We start from the raw sequence: 21,632 nt of genomic DNA, 5'->3' as shown, positions 1-21,632 counted from the left end.
GTTTTTCCAGTTATTGCAGTGAATTTGACCTTTGTTCCCCCCTCCAGGAAAGACCAGAGTTCACCCCTCCATGACCAGAGTTGATTTCTCCCATGGGGAGTCAGATGCTTTGAGGCCTGGAACGTACCATGAGGAGGGAGGGGAGGGAGCTGAAGGAGGAGAGACGACCTGGAGTGTTCCACTGTTGTATGAGAGTAGACTGTTAGGGGTTGAAGAGCTGTCTACTGCTGTTCTCTCTTCCTGAGGGAATCTTCTAGAACAACTTTATACACTCTGCTATGTTAGGGATTGAAGAGCCATCTACTGCTGTTCTCTCTTCCTGAGGGAATCTTCGAGAACAACTTTATACACTACTACTCTCACATTCTATAGTTAGGCCTAAACAGATACACACACCATGTGCTGACGTGCGACATACTCTCGTCAAATACTGACTGTTGATTATCTCAGTCTATGACGATAAACTGTAGCAGGAGATCTCCCACTCTAAAACATCATTCCTTCGCAGACTGTGGTGAGCTACTTTCCTACTCTGTCACATACCTACATCTTCCATATTCATGAGCTTATCAACATTCCACTGCTCTAATCTACCTCAGAGCGTGCTGCTGTGACATCACAAGGTCGACACGATCTACAGTAGGAATGGACAGGTGGGCTCGTCTTTAACGGAACCGTTTTACCACAGCGTCTGCTGTTCATAACAAGCTCACCTTGGTGCTACGACGGGTGACGGACTGGAGGAGGAGGAGGAGGAAGAGGAGGAGGAGGGTATAGTAGCGGCGGAGGAGAGGATAGAGAACACACACACACAGGCCCAGCAGAGACGGCGAAGGGCAGTAGTTAGCAGGGCAGAGAGGCAGAAACACACAGGGTTAATATTAGTCAAAACACACTGATATATCACTCTCCAGCAGGCTGGACTGCTGTGTGTTACTGCATTCCCCTTAGTCACTTAGAGGAAAACTCCACCCAGAAACTCTCAGCATTTGCTTCATTGTTGACATACAGAAATACAGCCGGTTTGACGCATTTTGCATCATATGATGCAACATACCGACTGTATTTCTGTATTTGAAAGCTGCATATCTTGAAAACTTCATTGCTGACCTGCAAAACATTTTAGAACTATATCAACTATTGACTAATCAAACAAATACCAAAAGAGAGTTTTTGGGTGGGATTTTTCTTTAAGTCTTTATGCAAGTATGAAGTTTGAGCTGATAACCACTACTTTTAAAAACTGAGGAGACGTACTGTAGTTAATATATTAAGTGGGTGAAGTCGATGTTAAAAAGTATATAACATGATATAAATAAGTTTCAAAATAAAATAATCCCGAGTGAAGTCGAAGCAAAAACAAGGCGCATCACAATGCAAGAATACAAAAAAAAAAGATTTTATATATATATATATATATATATATATATATATATATATATATATATATATATATATATATATATATATATATATATATATATATAGACACACACACACACACACACACAAATAATAAATATATATATATAAAAAATGAACCTAACAGCCAGAACATGGAACATCATGCTCTTAAATGTGTCATGGAACCAAAGTGAAAATGTACGGTGACATGAAACACCCATGTGATCCGTTAGCAGAATACAGAACAAAAGAGGAACGACAGACCCTGAACAGCCTAATTCAAAAGAAAAGCTATGACAGGCCAAAAATATTACCCTGAACAGCCTAATTCAAAAGAAAAGCTATGACAGGCCAAAAATATTACCCTGGACAGCCTAATTCAAAAGAAAAGCTATGACAGGCCAAAAATATTACCCTGGACAGCCTAATTCAAAAGAAAAGCTATGACAGGCCAAAAATATTACCCTGAACAGCCTAATTCAAAAGAAAAGCTATGACAGGCCAAAAATATTACCCTGAACAGCCTAATTCCAAAGAAAAGGTGACAAGCAAGCAACCACCGTGGCAAAGTAGGTGAGAATAGTTTATAATATCTATACCTTCTTGGAAACGGGCGTCTGTAATGGTATTTGGGGGGAGAGGAGAGAGGGATAGAGAGAAGTAGAAAAGAGGGAAGAGGTCAGGTAGGTCACATGGAGGGAGAGAAAAGGAGAGGAGAGGGATGGAAATCACTCCCAAACAAAAGGTCTGTATGTTTCCTGTACCTGTTTGACTGATTTTGGAATCTCAGGGATGTCTGAAGATAAAAACAGAACGAACAGATCATATGTTATTATAAACACACACAACCATTTATAAACTACTTCTAAACCCTTTACAAATACTTGAAGTGGACCGTAATATAACGTGTTACAGTAGCTAGGTTTCCATCCAATCGGCAACAGATTTTCATGCAAATATTCTATATCTGCTTAACAACAATACGCGCATTACCCCACCAAAGATGAGTTTCCATCGAATGGACTTGTTGGGGATTAAAAGGCTGTGCGTGTTCACATAGTAAATGTTATGTGCACTTCGGCGGTTTCATTCCCATGTAGTGAATAGAAAAGTTCAATGGTTTTCCATGGCATTTTCAACTCTACTGATGGATTTCTAATTTCAAAAAAATAAATAATGGCATTATATAGTTATTATAATTATTATATATAGTTATAAATTCATCCCTCATTTCATCTGTAGTCTAATGAACTGCATGGTTTCCCAGAGAGTCGTAGTGGGAAGACCTCACAACATGTCATCGCGTGACTCCAAGTTTACTTCCATATGATGGGTATTATATCAATATTTGTGCATAAAGAGTTTCTGCAGACAATTCTCACATAATGAATTTAACCGACACAAAAAGATCCCACCATGTCTAGAGTATTTAGTTTTGTCGACATGTGGAAAGTTAACTGACACATTTTATGTTTCTATCAGGCCTGTCGTGACATTTTTTATCCAACATGTACTTTACTCGCTTAAAAACGTTGGATGGAAACCTGGTTAGTGTTGTCTTTATGATTGTAGCCTAAAGATCAGTGCCATGCTATCCAGGGCTGGGGAGAACTCAAGTAGCATTGAGGACAATTAGAATTGGAATTTCAGTTGACTTACTGAATTGAAATTAACCCCAATCCTGATGCTATCTGAGGCCATGTAAATGAAGGCTACAGCTTTGTTATTCTGCTCACCTTTCTGCTTGGACAGGAACTTGGCAGTGGAAGATTCTGGGATGTCTGGAGAGGTGGCACCATCTTCCACTAGCTGGATCTGATAAGGAGAGAGAGGAAGACTGGTGTATTGAACCTGTCTATTACTCTTCCACAATGTGTGTGTCACAGTCAGAGAGAGTGTCTGTGTGTGTCACAGTCAGAGAGAGGTTGTCTGTGTGTGTGGTATGGCGTTTTAACTTAGTTACCTGGGACTGGCGCACAAAGATGCCGCAGTTCTCATCACACTGGAAGTATCTCTTCCCCTGGACCGTGCCATCATTCTTGCCCTTGGGCTCGTCCAGGATCACACCCACCCACTTACCCGTGGCAAAGAGCGTGGCGCCCACATACGCCACCGTGCCACGCTGGCCCTTACCGATCACCTCCACCACCGAGCCCACCTTGGCAGGCTTGCCTCCCCCGTCCGCACTCATCTTGCTCAGGAGGGGGCTGCCGGAAATCTGGGGGGTGTGGGTGGAGAGAGAGAACATAGTTTAGAACAGAGGACCTTGTGACTGCTGGTCTACAGCCTCACCTCGGTTTGATTTTTTTGTGATCTTTGCACTTTTCTATGTGCCTGGAAATCTGTAATTTATCCACAAACAAGAAACAATGACAACTGAGTTCTTGGTGAGTTAAGACAAAACATTTGAACATTGGATTTTCCACAACAACAAAGTGAAGCATGCAAACATGTTTTTATTGATGACAACATACCATGCCATCAACTCGGCCATCAGATTTGCCACCAATGCTCCTTACAGGACACATCACTGCACTCTATACTCCTCTGTAAACCCGTCGCAAGACCACGGGTTGACGCTTATTTATAAAACCCTCTTAGGCCTCACTCGCCCCTATCTGAGATACCTACTGCAGCCCTCATCCTCCACATACAACACCCATTCTGCCAGTCACATTCTGTTAAAGGTCCCCAAAGCACACACATCCCTGGGTTGCTCCTCTTTTCAGTTCTCTGGAGCTAGTGACTGGAATGAGCTGCAACAAACACTCAAACTGGACAGTTTTATCTCAATCTCTTCATTCAAAGACTCAATCATGGACAATCTTACTGACAGTTGTGGCTGCTTTGCGGGATGCATTCTGTCTCTACCTTCTTGCCCTTGGTGCTGTTGTCTGTGCCCAATAATGTTTGTATCATGTTTTGTGCTGCTACCATGTTGTCGTCATGTTGTGTTGCTACCATGTTGTCGTCAAGTTGTGTTGCTACCATGTTGTCGTCAAGTTGTGTTGCTACCATGTTGTCGTCAAGTTGTGTTGCTACCATGTTGTCGTCAAGTTGTGTTGCTACCATGTTGTCGTCAAGTTGTGTTGCTACCATGTTGTCGTCAAGTTGTGTTGCTACCATGTTGTCGTCAAGTTGTGTTGCTACCATGTTGCTGCCATGCTGTGTTGCTACCATGTTGCTGCCATGCTGTGTTGCTACCATGTTGCTGCCATGCTGTGTTGCTACCATGTTGCTGCCATGCTGTGTTGCTACCATGTTGCTGCCATGCTGTGTTGCTACCATGTTGCTGCCATGCTGTGTTGCTACCATGTTGCTGCCATGCTGTGTTGCTACCATGTTGCTGCCATGCTGTGTTGTCATGTGTTCTCAACTGGCTTACATTTATTTAACCAGGTAAGCTAGTTGAGAACAAGTTCTCATTTACAACTGCGACCTGGCCAAGATAAAGCAAAGCAGTTGTGTGTTTTGTCCTATATTTGTGTTTTTAATCCCAGCAGGAAGCATTTTGCCTTTTGGTAGGCCGACATTGTAAATAAGAATTTGTTCTTAACTGACTTGCCTAGTTAAATAAAGGTTAAATAACTAGACCTAATTGCCCATTAAGGCCTAGTTCACAGATTGCCAGGAAGAGGCTGTGAGGGAAAATGGCTGATTTAGGCCTATTCCACAACAAGTAATAGAAACAAACATATTGATGATAGACCCACTAGGTCTAGTTCCCTCTTCTGAATGTCAACTAGCTGACTCTTAGCTAGCTAGGCCATATAGACAGACACACAGCCAGCTGACTCATGCTCGCTAGACCACAGACAGCCTGAGGACAGAGCAGTCACACACCCAGTCATATGGTTCAGCAGACTGTAACCATTACTGCCGGTAGACACACAGACAGTACCGCTCACAGACTACCCACACTGAGGACATTTTTGAGAAATGGTCCAAATGGGCCATGGAGGAACATGGCAAACATCATATGTGGGTCTTCAGGGAGGCAATGCCATGTGAGAGGAGACCAGATTAGCTGTAGCTAGCCTGATAGATATAGTCCGAAAGGCAGACAACTGGGAGGAGTAGCCAGGATCATGGCAGGAATGGTGTTAGTCAGAAACTAAAAACAAGAGAACTAGAAACTGAGCTCTTATGTCATAACACCGGAACATCCAGGAAATGCCATTAACATTGGAATAGTCGACCCATCCTTCCTAACCGTAACTTCTTCAGCTGAAGCGGTGAACAGATCATGGAGCCACAACATGTTATTTCATCATCATCACCAAAATCATCATCTTCAGCACCGTGCTGCATCGCCTGCATTGTGAGTAAAACTAGTATTTTAACTTCATTTCTTTGCCAGCAGAATCAACAAGAAAACTGCTCTTGATACAGTTCTGTTCTCGAATGTGGCACCACTAAAAATGGTTATCAAAATCAAAAGTAGCCTATAGACAATCACTAGCCTTAGGTAAAATAACTGACTGTTGCTGTTTGTCCGTACAATCAAATCAACTCATATGTAGGAACTAGTCTAGTCTTAGACAGAATATCAGATAGGACTCACCAAGCTACCCCGGCCCATTGCCAGGACGGCCACGGAATGCCGTCTGTGCATTCCAGCCATATTGACTTGCTGCCTTATTTATCCGCAAAATAACAACAGTATCAAACAGTGTAAGCTTTTCCATCTCTCCTCCTAGCTTCTCTCACTATTTTTCTGAGAGGAAGTGTTTGTGACAGAGTCAGGAGAGGGGTGAAAAAGAGATGGGTCTCTGGCAGGGGAAGCTATTAGTGATGCTTTGCCTTCAGCATCCAGATATCATCACAACTCTAAGTGAGCTTGTGTACTTCTCCAGAATCCCAGCAAGTACGCAATAACATTGTTGTAGCAGCTAGATCATTATGGGAAAACAGAAAATAATCTTGCCATAACAATACCTGACAGGACACTAGTAGGGCCTGATATGGACCTCTGTACTGAAAGAAGAACATCAGTCAGTCAGTGAGAAAGGAAGTGTTTCTGATTATGCTCATGTCAGCACTTGACCGTCACCAATAGAAATGATTATCCTCCTTTTCAGGAGTGTGTATCTACTTCAGAGGTTGTCAGTGTCATCTTGCCCTGTAAGATCAGGTGAAAGTGTCATCCAGTACAAACATTATGACAGTTGGCAAGCTAAACCAGCTAGCCGGCCAGCCAGGTTCAGTGGTTAACGTTTGTCATCTAACTTAGTTCGCTAACGCTAGTTGGTTACTAAGCTAGATAACTGTGGTGTGTTTCGTGTCAGTCAAAAATCTGATTGTAATGTTAGCTAACGTTAGGTAGCTCGAGCAAACAAATTAGCTAGCTAACTACTCTGAAAAATGTATATTCATAGTTTTCCCATGGAAAGAAGCAGTGACTCAGGCGAACTAAAATAATTTGCTAGCTAACGTTAAATCTACAATATATTTCATTGTAGCTAGTAACGCTAGCTAGCGAACGTCAGATTCATAGCTAACGTTATACTCGATGCGAAGTGTTAGCCTAACAGTCAATAATCTTGAGAAGCTAGGTAACGTTAGCAAACTTCTGCCACCTACCTGCAAATTGACAAAGTTAGGTTTGGTATGATGCTCCAAAAGAACTTGTTGGTTAAACGGAAGTTTAAAATATACATGTAAGGGTCAGTTATCAAAATACCATGTCCACCCTATATTATAAGAACGGTCCACCCCACAACAACTTCCGGTGATTTCTTTTCTTATTATAAATGGTCTACTTCCGGTTCTTCTGACAAAAGTGAAATTAATTTAACGAGCAATGCGCAAAACGTTTATATAGAAACAAAACTGATTACAATATTTGTACTGTTTTTCCACTCACATGAGCTCAGTAGAAAAAAAAGTTTCCAAAAGGGTTATTCAACTGTTCCCATAGGAGAATCATTTTTGGTTCCCGGCAGAACCCTTTTGAGTTCCATGTCCAACCATCTGCAAAAAGGCCTCTACGTGGAACCCAAAAGGGTTCATCAAATGGTTCTCCCATGGGGACTTTATTTGAGATTTTGATTTACAGGTATCAAAAATCGAATACACGTTCTTTGGCACATTCTTGTAAACAACAGGTGTAGACTAACAGTGACATGCTTACGGCCCTTCCCAACAATGCAGATAGAAATAATAGAAAAATAATAACACAAGGAGTAAATACACAACGAGTAACTATAATTTGGCTATATCCACATGGTAGGTACCGAGTCGACATGCAGAGGTTGGAGGTAATTCAGCAACAGGATAGATATTAAACATTAGCAGCAGCGTATGTGATGAGTCCATGACAAATCTTTTCAGCCTCCTGAGGGAGAAGAGGCGTTCTCGTGCCTTCTTCCCCACTGTGTGTGGACCGTGCTAATTCCTTAGTGATGTGGACACCAAGGAACTTGAAGCTCTCGACCCGCTCCACTACAGCCCCGTCAATGTGGATGGGGGTGTGCTCGGGTCTCAATTTCCTATTATCCTATTATCAGATCCTTTGTCTTGCTGACATCGAGAAAGAGGTTGTTGTCCTGGCCGCACACTGCCAGGTCTCTGACCTCCCTGTAGGCTGTCTCATCATCATCGGTGATCAGGCCAACCATGTTGTGTCGTCAACAAACTTTATGATGGTGTTGGAGTCGTGCGCGGCCACACAGTCGTGGGTGAAGAGGGAGTACGGTAGGGGAATATGCACGCATCTCTGAGGGCCCCTGTGTTGAGGGTCTGCGTGGTCAATGTGTCCTTTCAGGAAGTCCAGGACCCAGTAGCAGAGGGACATGTTCAATCCCAGGGCCCTGAACTTAGTGATGAGCTTGGAGGCCACTATGGTGTTGAATGCTGAGCTATCGTCAACAAACAGCATTCGCACATAGGTGTTCATTTTGTTCAGGTGGGAAAGGGCAGTGTGGAGTGTAATAGAGATTGCATCATCTGTGGATCTGTTTGGGGCGGTATGTGAATTGAAGTGGGTCTGGGGTTTCTGGGATGATGGTGTTGATGTGAGCCATGACCAGCCTTTCAAAGCATTTCATGGCTACATACAGTGCCTTGCGAAAGTATTCGGCCCCCTTGAACTTTGCGACCTTTTGCCACATTTCAGGCTTCAAACATAAAGACATAAAACTGTATTTTTTTGTGAAGAATCAACAACAAGTGGGACACAATCATGAAGTGGAACGACATTTATTGGATATTTCAAACTTTTTTAACAAATCAAAAACTGAAAAATTGGGCGTGCAAAATTATTCAGCCCCCTTAAGTTAATACTTTGTAGCGTCACCTTTTGCTGCGATTACAGCTGTAAGTCGCTTGGGGTATGTCTCTATCAGTTTTGCACATCGAGAGACTGACATTTTTTCCCATTCCTCCTTGCAAAACAGCTCGAGCTCAGTGAGGTTGGATGGAGAGCATTTGTGAACAGCAGTTTTCAGTTCTTTCCACAGATTCTCGATTGGATTCAGGTCTGGACTTTGACTTGGCCATTCTAACACCTGGATATGTTTATTTTTGAACCATTCCATTGTAGATTTTGCTTTATGTTTTGGATCATTGTCTTGTTGGAAGACAAATCTCCGTCCCAGTCTCAGGTCTTTTGCAGACTCCATCAGGTTTTCTTCCAGAATGGTCCTGTATTTGGCTCCATCCATATTCCCATCAATTTTAACCATCTTCCCTGTCCCTGCTGAAGAAAAGCAGGCCCAAACCATGATGCTGCCACCACCATGTTTGACAGTGGAGATGGTGTGTTCAGGGTGATGAGCTGTGTTGCTTTTACGCCAAACATAACGTTTTGCATTGTTGCCAAAAAGTTCAATTTTGGTTTCATCTGACCAGAGCACCTTCTTCCACATGTTTGGTGTGTCTCCCAGGTGGCTTGTGGCAAACTTTAAACAACACTTTTTATGGATATCTTTAAGAAATGGCCTTCTTCTTGCCACTCTTCCATAAAGGCCAGATTTGTGCAATATATGACTGATTGTTGTCCTATGGACACAGTCTCCCACCTCAGCTGTAGATCTCTGCAGTTCATCCAGAGTGATCATGGGCCTCTTGGCTGCATCTCTGATCAGTCTTCTCCTTGTATGAGCTGAAAGTTTAGAGGGACGGCCAGGTCTTGGTAGATTTGCAGTGGTCTGATACTCCTTCCATTTCAATATTATCGCTTGCACAGTGCTCCTTGGGATGTTTAAAGCTTGGAAAATCTTTTTGTATCCAAATCCGGCTTTAAACTTCTTCACAACAGTATCTCGGACCTGCCTGGTGTGTTCCTTGTTCTTCATGATGCTCTCTGCGCTTTTAACGGACCTCTGAGACTATCACAGTGCAGGTGCATTTATACAGAGACTTGATTACACACAGGTGGATTGTATTTATCATCATTAGTCATTAAGGTCAACATTGGATCATTCAGAGATCCTCACTGAACTTCTGGAGAGAGTTTGCTGCACTGAAAGTAAAGGGGCTGAATAATTTTGCACGCCCAATTTTTCAGTTTTTGATTTGTTAAAAAAGTTTGAAATATCCAATAAATGTTGTTCCACTTCGTGATTGTGTCCCACTTGTTGTTGATTCTTCATAAAAAAATACAGTTTTATATCTTTATGTTTGAAGCCTGAAATGTGGCAAAAGGTTGCAAAGTTCAAGGGGGCCAAATACTTTCGCAAGGCACTGTATGTGAGTGCTATGGGGCGATAGTCATTTAGACAGGTTACCTTGGTGTCCTGTTCAGGGGGTTTACTTATACGTCAAGCTGCCTCACGCTACAGAAACAGGAGATAGGCTCCTGCTCCTATGAGCCGTTCCGGCTCGCACACGTTAAGGCTTGTGAAAGGCTGCTTACTTACCTTGGCATTCTTGGGCACAGGGACTATGGTGGTCTGCTTGAAACATGTAGGTAATGCAGACGGGGTCAGGGAGAGGTTGAAAATGTCAGCGAAGACACTTGCCAGCTGGTCAGCGCATGCTCTGAGTACACGTGCTGGTAATCTGTCTGGCTCTGTGGCCTTGTGAATGTTAACTTGTTTAAAGGTCTGACTCATATCGGGTACGGAGAGCGAGATCACACAGTCGTCCAGAACAGCTTGTGCTCTCATGCATGGTTCAGTGTTGCTTGCCTTGAAGCATAGTTGTGGTAGTCAACATAGATTACTCAGATGGAAAAGATATTCAGAGCCTTTTATTCAATGGCTTGGTAAGCTATCTTAGATTGTTGGCTGTTAAAGGCTCTCTATGATGAAAAGAGAACTATGAATGTTAGAGATAGCCTGCACAAATAAAAATACACCTTATGGAACAGTGGGGACTGTGAAGAGAAACAGACACACACGCACACACGCTAGCAAACACACTCTACACACATTGTAACACACACACATTGTAACATTGTTGTATGGTGGTATTATACATTTTGATATGTAGTGGTGTATTAATGTTATATGATGTACTGTTTTTATCTTTTGTTTTATGTGTGATGTAAGCGCCTTAATGTGTTTGGTCCCCAGGAATAGTAGCTGCTGCCTTGACCTAACCCTAATACTTGGCAGCTAATGGGGATCCCTGATAAATACATCAAATTAAAATACAAAAATAAATACTTTGTAAAGGGCTGACAAAATACTTTTTGTAGGTAGCTTATGTTTAGAGTTTCAACCTCAGGATAAGACTAAAATCATAAAATAAAAAGGTGTACTTATCCCATCCTAAAACCCACATAGCATAATGATTTTAACATGCCTTTCAGTCCAACAATTATATAACCATCTGGTTGGGGAGACTGTAGTCAAGAAGGAGGAAAGGCAACAGCCCAGATCTATGTGAGAAATGTGAGGGGGAGAAAAAGAGACTGACTGGGTGTCTGTAGCTCAGCTGTAGTACAACTTCACTTTATGCAACAGTGTAACCAACCTTCCATCTGAAGTACCATCTGAAGCATTCCACCGCATATGCAAAACGTTGAGCTCTCAGCTCTCTAAGAACTAGAAACAGAGACTGAGATAAGCAGCTTACTTTGTGGCACGCAGTGAATAATGTTTTGCCTACTGTTTTTTCTCACTCTAAGACGATAGCATACCCGATGAAGAAAAGTAAATAGACCTGTACACAGAATAAGTGTCACTTATAATAAATCATTGTAGTTTGGACAACAGTTACCTGTGTGCGCCTGCGCTATGATGGCATTTGCGTGGGGCTGTGCGGAGATGGCCAATCACATCACAGACGAGGTAGGCTACTGTAATCCACTAACTGGGCCTGCTGGGAGGCGCTTGGTGAGAGCGTAGCTTTGGGTGAGCTGGGACAGCTCAAGACCGCAAGGGCGACAGACCGACAATCGGGGAGTGTGACGAGCAGCAAGTCGTCCGTGTCACTCTCGTCTCTGTTCCTTCCCAGCAAGGTAAGGGTTATATTGCCTGGCATTACTTGAATTAATTATCATATTATTGAGATTAAATAGTTAATGTGATAGTACGTTTTCGTTTTGATACTATTTGGTGAAAGCTTAATTAAAAGCCCTCCGAGAGTCCCATGAAGTGGCAAGAGTACGGAGCTCGATAGAGCGACATAAAGTCGCTTGACATGACACTTGTATGGGATCAATATCAAATGTATTGTGAACACAGCATGCATTTTGTACTCGTGTATCATGATCTGTACAAATAAGTACCAATCCACAAATGTAAATCACTATCCACAAATTTAAATCACTTTCCACAAATGTAAATCACATTCCACAAACAAACACCTTTTGATTTGTATTTGTAAATCGATATATTGCATTAGAATGTTTTTATAACTGCAGATATGCAGGTCATTTCCAAGGGCCTTAAGTAAAATGACTGCCATAAAGATTTGCACATAGGAGAGATATGCGCAAACATGACAGATATGCCAAACCTACAACTCCATGTTTGGAAGCGCTTCGGTCACCTGATCATAGAAAAAAAGTTCTCACACGTAGAAATCGATTTGAATTTGTAGAAAAAAAGTTTTGTACGGGTAAAAAGTGATTTCTATAAATCGCTGACAGCTTCTCGTTCGGCCGTGCTGATGCGGCAATATTGATGCCTGCAGAAATTATAGTATGGTAGCCATAATGTGTAACCATAGTATGTCCAACATAAAGAATCGAAACCCTAGCCCACTCTATATTTGCAACACTATTGCGGCGTACACCCGTTCATCGCCCAAATAGTTGATTTCGCTGCCAAGTGGGATAGCACCACTAAATGTGAAGGATATGTCATACATTGTAAGTGATAATATTGTAACGACCCTGGGTTTATAAGCGCGGAAATCGACCCTGCCGCACGAGCATGCTTTTGCGGCACAGTCGACAACGCGCCGGACCTCGGGTTCGAGACATGCTCCCTGCTGTTTCATTACAACATTATAATCCATCCGCTGTCTCATGTTGCACAGACGATGAGCATTAAGGAGAAATAAGTATTCCTGAGGCCTCTAGCCGTTTCCCCAGGAGAGGCATGCAACAGCTAGGTTATGGGATCAGACAATCAACACAGCTGCCAACACTCCCCTGTCCAATCTGTGGCATTATATTACCATTATATGACTAATAGCATACATACAAGAGGTATACAAACAGACAATGATAACATATGCTAGGGGGTACAACAAATACCATAAAATAAACACGTATTGATTGTTTTAACAGCTTTCTTATTAGAAGAATGTAGAATGGTCTAAAATTCCTCATAGAAAACATGGAAGAGTAGTTTTTTGTTAGTGAATTTACATTCATGAATATTACATTGTGCCATTAGCACAATTAGATTTGAGGTAAAATTGCTTTTCTTTATCATTATTATAGTTAATTAAGGAAACCGAGCAGCATATTCTCCCATAGAAAAACTAAAGTCATCAATAATAATAACATTTGTAAAGAAATGATGGCAAGCTATTCATAATTCTATAAGTAGACAATGCCAAAATAAATGCAAAACTGTTTCTGGATGGTCAACACAACTACAGTTAATGTTAATATATTTTTTCATTTTATCCAGGTAATGATTCACAGGGTAATACTTTCATTCTGAAAGAGACCTCTTTGATCTTGTTAACAAGCAGGTATTTGTGTGGTAATAACCAGCCTTTTTCCCCCAATAGATATTGAAAAATTTATTCCAGTAAGTTGTGACATAAGGAATGGATGCAATGTATATATCTGTTGTTCTGAGGGAGCAAGGAGAAACACATTTCCCCCTATTGGAGAGTCAACTGGATTAAGGAGGACAGGTCAAGAAGGTGAGGTCTGGTTACACCTCTAAACAACATGAGAGTTCCAGATGGAATAGCATCAAAGACTATGGTGAACTCTCTAGGTGTAACAGGGATATTGTAATGAGGTAAAAACAATCCTCATACTGAGTAACAATCCTCCAGCAGGATATGATTATTAAACCAGTTCTTAAAAAATAAAGACTTGTTTTTATACAAAATATCCGTACAGTTCCAAATGAAATACCTATGTGGGGAAAATTATGTTTATATATTAACGACCACGCTAAGAATACTTGTCTATGAAAAGCAGGTCATTTTGTAGGAATCTTATCAATATTATAGCTACAAAGTAACATAAAATTGAAGCCACTAAAACGGGAGAAGATATAAGGAGGGATGCAATTCCAAATTGAAGAAGGATTCTGAAATGTTTAGCACAATTTATCTTAAGTATTTTTCAAAGTAGGGAAATCCCCCCCCCCCCAAAAAAAATAAATTGAGACCACATATTCATATGTGTTCATAACAACAGATTTCCTAGTATAATGTGTACGGTTCTTCCAGAAGAAGTTGAAAAGCATCTGGTCAACTGCTTTACCTATTTTGTTGTCAAGATGCAGGGACTGGGATGCATAACTAAGTCTGAAGATACCTTCAGCTTTAGAAAGCAATACTCAACCTTTCAAGGATAAATCCCTCTGCAACCAATGGTTCAACTTCTTTTCGTTTTTTCGAGAATAGGTATGAAATTTAATGAGCATCTTATCTTTCCTGTTGACCCTTACATATGGTAATCCCAAGGTATGTTACCTTTTCCTTGACTGGAATATTGCATATAGAGGGTATCACACAGTCTTTGACGGCATACAATTTACACTTATTAAGGTGTAGGCAAAGACCAGATGATTTGGGAAAAATATTTATCACATCGACTACTCTAGGAATCTGATCAGCACCTTTCAAAAAGAGAGTGGTGTCATCTGCAAGCTGACTGATGATGATAATATCTCTGTCAGCAATAGAGATCCCTTTTATATTGCTGGATTTAACAGAACATTTAAGAAGTCGGGTTGGACGCAGGAAGAGGTTAGGTGAAATTGGGCAACCTTGCCTAATTCATCTTTTCAAATCAAATCTAGGAGAAGTGCCGTGCTTTAATTTAATGGAACTGTTCCCATTCATTATAAAGAGTTTCAATAGTACAACAAAATAATTCCCCAAAACCAAATTTCTCAAGGGAGCGAAATAGAAACTTATGTTCCACTGTATTGAAGGACTCATAAAAGTCTAAGAAGACAATCAAACTATCTTGGAAGATTAGATCAGAATAGTCAATAAGGTTTAGCAGAAGTTGGAAATTATGAGATACATGTCTATTCCTCATGAAGCCAGATTGAGTCCCTTCTATTATTGAGTCCTATACTGCCTTCATTTTTTTTGCAAATATAGATGCTAATATTTTGTAGCTGTTATTGAGAGGACAGATTGGATGCCAATTATTGAGGAGAAGCAAGTCTTTCTTGGACATAGATATTAATGTAATCAGACCTTGAGTCAAACTGGGAGGGAGAGCATTATTTGCAATGCTTTCAGAAAATACCTCCAATAGAAATGTGGCCAACTGTTGAGAAAAAGTTTAGTAAAACTCAGCAGATATACCATCAGTCCCAAGAGACTTATTATTGTTAAGGTGTTCAATAGAATAAATGATCTCTTCAACTATAATAGGGTCATCACAGTGTTCCCTCTCAGCCTCCCAAATTGATTTCACGTCCCCCAGAGAGTCAAAAAAACTGAGTTGAGGACACCTCACAATACTTATAACTATATAAAATCCTGTAGAAGTTGCAACTAAAGATAGAGATTAATTTGGCACCATCTGTGATGAGAGCATTAATATGTATTTGTTGAATTGTATTGTATTTAGTGGTGTTCTTCTTACCTGAGAAAATAAGATTCATTTTGTTCACCCTCCTCTCACCACTTCTTCCTGGATTTTATTTATTTGTTATTTTACCAGGTAAGTTGACTGAGAACACGTTCTCATTTGCAGCAACAACCTGGGGAATAGTTACAGGGGAGAGGAGGGGGATGAAATCAAATCAAATTTTATTTGTTAAATACACATGGTTAGCAGATGTTAATGCGAGTGTAGCGAAATGCTTGTGCTTCCAGTTCCGACAATGCAGTAATAACCAACAAGTAATCTAACTAGCAATTCCAAAACTAATTTCTTATACAACAGTGTAAGGGGATAAAGAATATGTACATAAAGATATGAATGAGTGATGGTGCAGAGCCGCATAGGCAAGATACAGTAGATGGTATCGAGTACAGTATATACATATGAGATGAGTATGTAAACAAAGTGGCATAGTTAAAGTGGCTAGTGATGCATGTATTACATAAGGATGCAGTAGATGATAGAGTACAGTATATATGTATACATATGAGATGAATAATGTAGGGTATGTAAACATTATATTAGGTAGCATTGTTTAAAGTGGCTAGTGATATATTTTACATCCTTTCCCATCAATTCCCATTATTGAAGTGGCTGGAGTTGAGTCAGTCTGTTGGCATCAGCCACTCAATGTTAGTGGTTGCTGTTTAACAGTCTGATGGCCTTGAGTTAGAAGCTGTTTTTCAGTCTCTCGGTCCCAGCTTTGATGCACCTGTACTGACCTCGCCTTCTGGATGATAGGGGGTTGAACAGGCAGTGGCTCGGGTAAATGTGTAAATGTGGGTGTTGTCCTTGATGATCTTTATGGCCTTCCTGTAACATCGGGTGGTGTAGGTGTCCTGGAGGGCAGGTAGTTTGCCCCCGGTGATACGTTGTGCAGACCTCACTACCCTCTGGGGAGCCTTACGGTTGGAGGGTTGAGCCAATTGTAAACTGGGGATTATTAGGTGACCGTGATGGTTTGAGGGCCAGATTGGGAATTTAGCCAGGACACCGGGGTTAACACCACTACTCTTACGATAAGTGCCATGGGATCTTTAATGACCTCAGAGAGTCAGGACACCCGTTTAACATCCCATCCGAAAGACGGCACCCTACACAGGGCAGTGTCCCCAATCACTGCCCTGGGGAATTGGCCCTCCAACACCACTTCCAGCAACATTTGGTCTCCCATCCAGGAACGGACCAAGACCAACCCTGCTTAGCTTCAGAAGCAAGCCAGCAGTGGTATGCAGGGTGTTAGATCTGACAAAGGCTCCCTCTGCTTTCAGTTTATACATATCATCCAACTTGTGTTGTAGCTCAAACAGAACAAATTTGTTATCCTCTGAGAGACTTTCAATAGGCTTATGAACAAGAGAGGTGATCTTTGTAATTACAATTTCTTCAACTCTCCTCATCTTGGCAAGAATACTAACATATTTTCCAACCTCACAATTAAAAAGCTCCCAGTTGTTATTGTATGAATTATCATTTATAGCTTTGTTCCAGAAGTGTGTAATTAAATAGTTTATCTCCATCTTTACAAACTCATGTTTTAGTATAGAGCTCCTAAGCTTCCTGTGGGATGATCTGCCAAGGCCATTATCAGAGAACATGTTTTAATGTCAATTTAAATATCTCTGCCAATGCTCCGTTGACATATTACGTCCCCACTTGTTCTCTATTGTCTATGGAGAGGAATTCCTGTGGAGAGAGAGTTCACAGACCTAAAATAAACAATCTATCATGTTGACATATTTCATCTTACTTTTATTTCGTTTTTAGACTACTTTTTTTTACTTTGTCCTGTTTATTTACTAGGCTTACAGTTTTTTATAAGAAGTTGAGAGAGTGTTAGGCCTATGTGTAAAAAATAAAAAGTTACCCGGAGACAGTTGAGGGCATGCCTTTGGGGCAAATTCGAGGACTCTCTGTAGTTGATATGAAATAGAATAAATTAAATGAACGCAGAAAAAATCCTGCATGCAAATTCCAAATCAGGGCATTGTGCTGATATAATTTGCCTAGTTTTTATTTATTTTACCCTTATTTAACTAGTCAAGTCAGTTAAGAACTCATTATTTTTTTCAATGACGGCCGAGGAACAGTGGGTTAACTGCCTTGTTCAGGGGCAGAATGACAGATGTTTATCTCGTCAACTCGGGGATTAGATCTTGCAACCTTGCGGTTAAAAGTCTAATATTCTAGCCACTAGGCTACCTGACTTGGCTAGTTAAATAAAGGTTCAATTTAAAATGAAAATAAAAATAAAATACAAAAATAACTCTATGAGAGTGACATGTAATCTGCTCATCATGAGACACAGTAAACATGTTGACTGCAGTAAGTATTCTGAAAGCCCTCCAATTAAACCTGCCTTCCATATTTACAATCTTTGAAATCCAGTGATTTTTGTTTTATGATTGTAACGATCATTTTTAAGATTGTTGTGACATCAACACCATTTTAACGTTTTGTCAGTGTCGTTGGTTAAATCTTTCTGGTGAGATTAATATTGAGGTAGATCTTCACTGATCTAAACTGGAGGTCCCTAGTCTGGGTGCCAGTCTGTTTCTAAAACCTTGCCAAATCCATGTCACTCATAGTTTCATAAGGAGTTGGCAAGATACCAGAAATAGAATGGCACCCAGGCGAGGAGAGCCCCTTACACCAGATCCTGCCCCCAATCTGTTCTTAGATCAATGATAGGAAGCCTGACTGAAAAGGCACCCCTGTTCAAAGTATATTTGATAATGTCCTCAAAGGGCTGTGCCTTGTACCAGTACCTTTTTTACACAACAAACCTGTATTGTGCCCAAAGACAGGGGAAGTAGTATCCATTAATTACAGAACAAGCACAGTAACATACTTTTTTTTCATTGGCCTATAACTTGCTACCATGCTATTACCATGTTGGTCCCACTTTCGGTGCTATAATGTAAAGTGCTACGACAGTGCCAGTTCTCTGCCCTCCTGGCCAGGTGTCCCGGATTTACGTTTACTATGTTACGTCTAGTCTATGAGACCAGGCATTTTGGCCAGGGTTCCCTTGAAAAATAGGTATTTTGACCTCACCTTTATCAGGACAACCTGGTCAAATAAAATAATAATAGTTATGTAAGTCACCCTTTTATTTGAATAGGTCAATAGATCAAACTATGATATAAAACAGACATAAAACAGAATTTCTACTTCCTGGTTTTATGTCCATATAGATGACAGACGTGGAGCTGATGAAGAGGATGTTACGGGCGGTGCTGGCGGCCAATAAGAGCGGGCCCGGGGTGTCTTTGTCTCGCCTCCAGTCTGAATACAAAGCTCTGACTGGTGAACAGATCCCTCATAAACAGATGGGTCATGCCAGTCTGGACACCCTGCTGCACAGCATTCCCAGTGTAGTTCACATGGAGCGCAACCACACTGGGGAGGTGAGGAGAGAGTGTACACACATACACATACAAACTCATGGATGGATAGATGGATGGGTGGGTGGACGATAGATGGATGGGTGGGTGGGTGGGTGGATGGATGGACGGATGGGTGGATGGGTGGGTGGACAGATAGATGGGTGGACGGGTGGGTGGATGGACCGGGAGACAAACAGCATGAGGAGAAAACACACAAACACATAGACGGATGGACAGATGGACACACAACACACAACACAACACTTGCACAGCAACACACACATATACAGTGGGGAGAACAAGTACTTGATACACTGACGATTTTGCAGGTTTTCCTACTTACGAAGCATGTAGAGATCTGTCATTTTTATCATAGGTACACTTCAACTGTGAGAGACGGAATCTAAAACAAAAATCCAGAAATTCACATTGTATGATTTTGAAGTAATTAATTAGCATTCTATTGCATTACATAAGTATTTGATACATCAGAAAAGCAGAACTTAATATTTGGTACAGAAACCTTTGTTTGCAATTACAGAGATCATACGTTTCCTGTAGTTCTTGACCATGTTTGCACACACTGCAGCAGGGATTTTGGCCCACTCCTCCATACAGACCTTCTCCAGATCCTTCAGGTTTCGGGGCTGTCGCTGGGCATTACGGACTTTCAGCTCCCTCCAAAGATGTTCTATTGGGTTCAGGTCTGAAGACTGGCTAGGCCACTCCAGGACCTGGAGATGCTTCTTACGGAGTTGCCCTGGCTGTGTGATGACCTATCCATGACCTAGCCTCGACCCATCTTCAATGCTCTTACTGAGGGAAGGAGGTTGTTGGCCAGGTTGTTGGCCAAGATCTCGCGATACATGGCCCCATCCATCCTCCCCTAAATACGGTGCAGTCGTCCTGCCCCCTTTGCAGAAAAGCATCCCCAATGAATGATGTTTCCACCTCCATGCTTCACGGTTGTGTTGGTGTTCTTGGGGTTGTACTCATCCTTCTTCTTCCTCCAAACACGGCGAGTGGAGTTTAGACCAAAAATATCTATTTTTGTCTCATCAGACCACATTACCTTCTCCCATTCCTCCTCTGGATCATCCAGATGGTCTTTGGCAAACTTCAGACGGGCCTGGACATGTGCTGGCTTGAGCAGGGGGACCTTGCGTGCGCTGCAGGATTTTAATCCATGACGGCGTAGTGTGTTACTAATGGTGCTTTGAGACTGTGGTCCCAGCTCTGGTTGGTAGGTGATCAAATACTTATGTCATGCAATAAAATGCAAATTAATTACTTAAAAATCATACAATGTGATTTTCTGGATTTTTGTTTTAGATTCTCACAGTTGAAGTGTACCTATGATACAAATTACAGACCTCTACATGCTTTGTAAGTAGGAAAACCTGCAAAATCGGCAGTGTATCAAATACTTGTTCTCCCCACTGTATACACACACACACACACCAACACTCAGACACACAAACACGTACACACACAGTCTTGTACAGCTAACCTTGTGGGGACTCAGAATTCTGTCCCATTCAAAATATTATTTTCCCTAAACTTAAACCTAAACCTAACCCCTACTCTTATCCTAACCTAACCCTGCAACTAACCCTAGCGTCTAACCATAAAACTAACCCTAGCTTCTGACCCTAACTCAAAATGTAATTCTAACACTAATTCTAACCTTAACCATGAACTCCCTAGAAATATAGCATTTGACCTCGTCAGGACTAACAAAATGTCCCCAGTTGGTCAAATGTTTGTTTGTTTACTATTAGTCCCCACAATTCATTTACTGAACACATGCTTTCATTATCTTTAGCCAGCCACTGGAGTGTATCAAAAGATGTCTCTATGAGACGCCAAAGTAATTAAAGCAATGATGCTGAACGATGATTATCCTGCTGGTGTGAGATAATGAGTGTGCCCTGTGGTGTGTGTGTGCCCTGTGGTGTGTGTGTGCCCGTCTACGTGGGTGTGTGCCCTGTGGTGTGTGTCTCCTCTCGATCCTCTCCAGATGGTGTGTTTCGCCTCAGTCTCCAGCGAGACAGCCCACGTTGCCAAACTGGTGGCTCGACAGCGTACCTCCAAGAAGACTGGACGACCCCAAATGGTTAACTGTCAGATGAGGGTCAAACCGGCCGCCCCTCTCATCCTCAATGGTAGGGTGTGTGTGTCTGTGTGGGGGGAGGTCTTTGTCTGACTGCCTAATCCATATTATTTTTATTTATTTATTTTATTTTATATGGAGTGGCTTCCGAGCCGACTTTTCTCGACCCCTCTTCCCCACAGCTAAAGGTCCCGACGCTTCTGCGCATGTGCGGGTTTCTCTACTTGTAGAGAACAAAGCTGAATCAATGTCTGCAAGCTCACATCATGATACTATTCTAAATAACATAACCAAATACAATAGCAGTGTAACATTACTGGAAGACAAAAAACACCACCTCATTTCTTATGAGAATTTAGGATGATTGTGCGTGGCCAAAACTCAACAGTTCACGTCACTAAGCAAAATATGTGCTTTGATTAAAATCAACACAGGTAGGCTATGCTGCAGTTTGTTAACACCATCTACTTTAATTTGCTCTCTGTACATCATTCAAAACAACCTTGTAGGC

General features: G+C 41.5%; 2 protein-coding genes across 6 annotated transcripts in view; one reads left to right on the top strand and one right to left on the bottom strand.

The window, feature by feature from the left end:
• LOC135510362 (dynactin subunit 1-like) overlaps positions 1-7,135 on the bottom strand; it is a 33,345-nt gene extending 26,210 nt beyond the window's left edge. For 2 of the 3 annotated variants that reach the window (XM_064931222.1, XM_064931224.1), the window contains exons 1-5: positions 6,988-7,135; positions 3,368-3,622; positions 3,141-3,219; positions 2,169-2,200; positions 2,004-2,021 (exon numbers count right to left, since the gene is read on the bottom strand). In XM_064931222.1, coding sequence (XP_064787294.1) covers positions 2,004-2,021; positions 2,169-2,200; positions 3,141-3,219; positions 3,368-3,595 — 357 coding nt within the window. In that variant the 5' untranslated portion in view covers positions 3,596-3,622; positions 6,988-7,135. The remainder of the gene's footprint in view (positions 1-2,003; positions 2,022-2,168; positions 2,201-3,140; positions 3,220-3,367; positions 3,623-6,987) is intronic. The other variant, XM_064931223.1, reaches the window with a different exon arrangement.
• LOC135510363 (tudor domain-containing protein 7B-like) overlaps positions 5,295-21,632 on the top strand; it is a 44,188-nt gene continuing 27,850 nt past the window's right edge. For 2 of the 3 annotated variants that reach the window (XR_010451107.1, XM_064931225.1), the window contains exons 1-3: positions 5,295-5,725; positions 18,817-19,029; positions 21,029-21,173. Coding sequence is in view for 2 of the 3 variants with exons in the window: in XM_064931225.1 (XP_064787297.1) it covers positions 5,651-5,725; positions 18,817-19,029; positions 21,029-21,173 (433 nt within the window). In the remaining variant the exon portion in view is untranslated. Of the gene's footprint in view, positions 5,726-11,716; positions 11,813-18,816; positions 19,030-21,028; positions 21,174-21,632 lie in introns of those variants that run through there. The other variant, XM_064931226.1, reaches the window with a different exon arrangement.

The sequence above is a fragment of the Oncorhynchus masou genome, chromosome 23 (assembly GCF_036934945.1).
Source record: "Oncorhynchus masou masou isolate Uvic2021 chromosome 23, UVic_Omas_1.1, whole genome shotgun sequence".
NCBI classification, from domain to species: domain Eukaryota; kingdom Metazoa; phylum Chordata; class Actinopteri; order Salmoniformes; family Salmonidae; genus Oncorhynchus; species Oncorhynchus masou.
The sequence above is the reverse complement of the archived record's forward strand: the minus strand, read 5'-3'. Positions and strand labels throughout refer to the sequence as shown.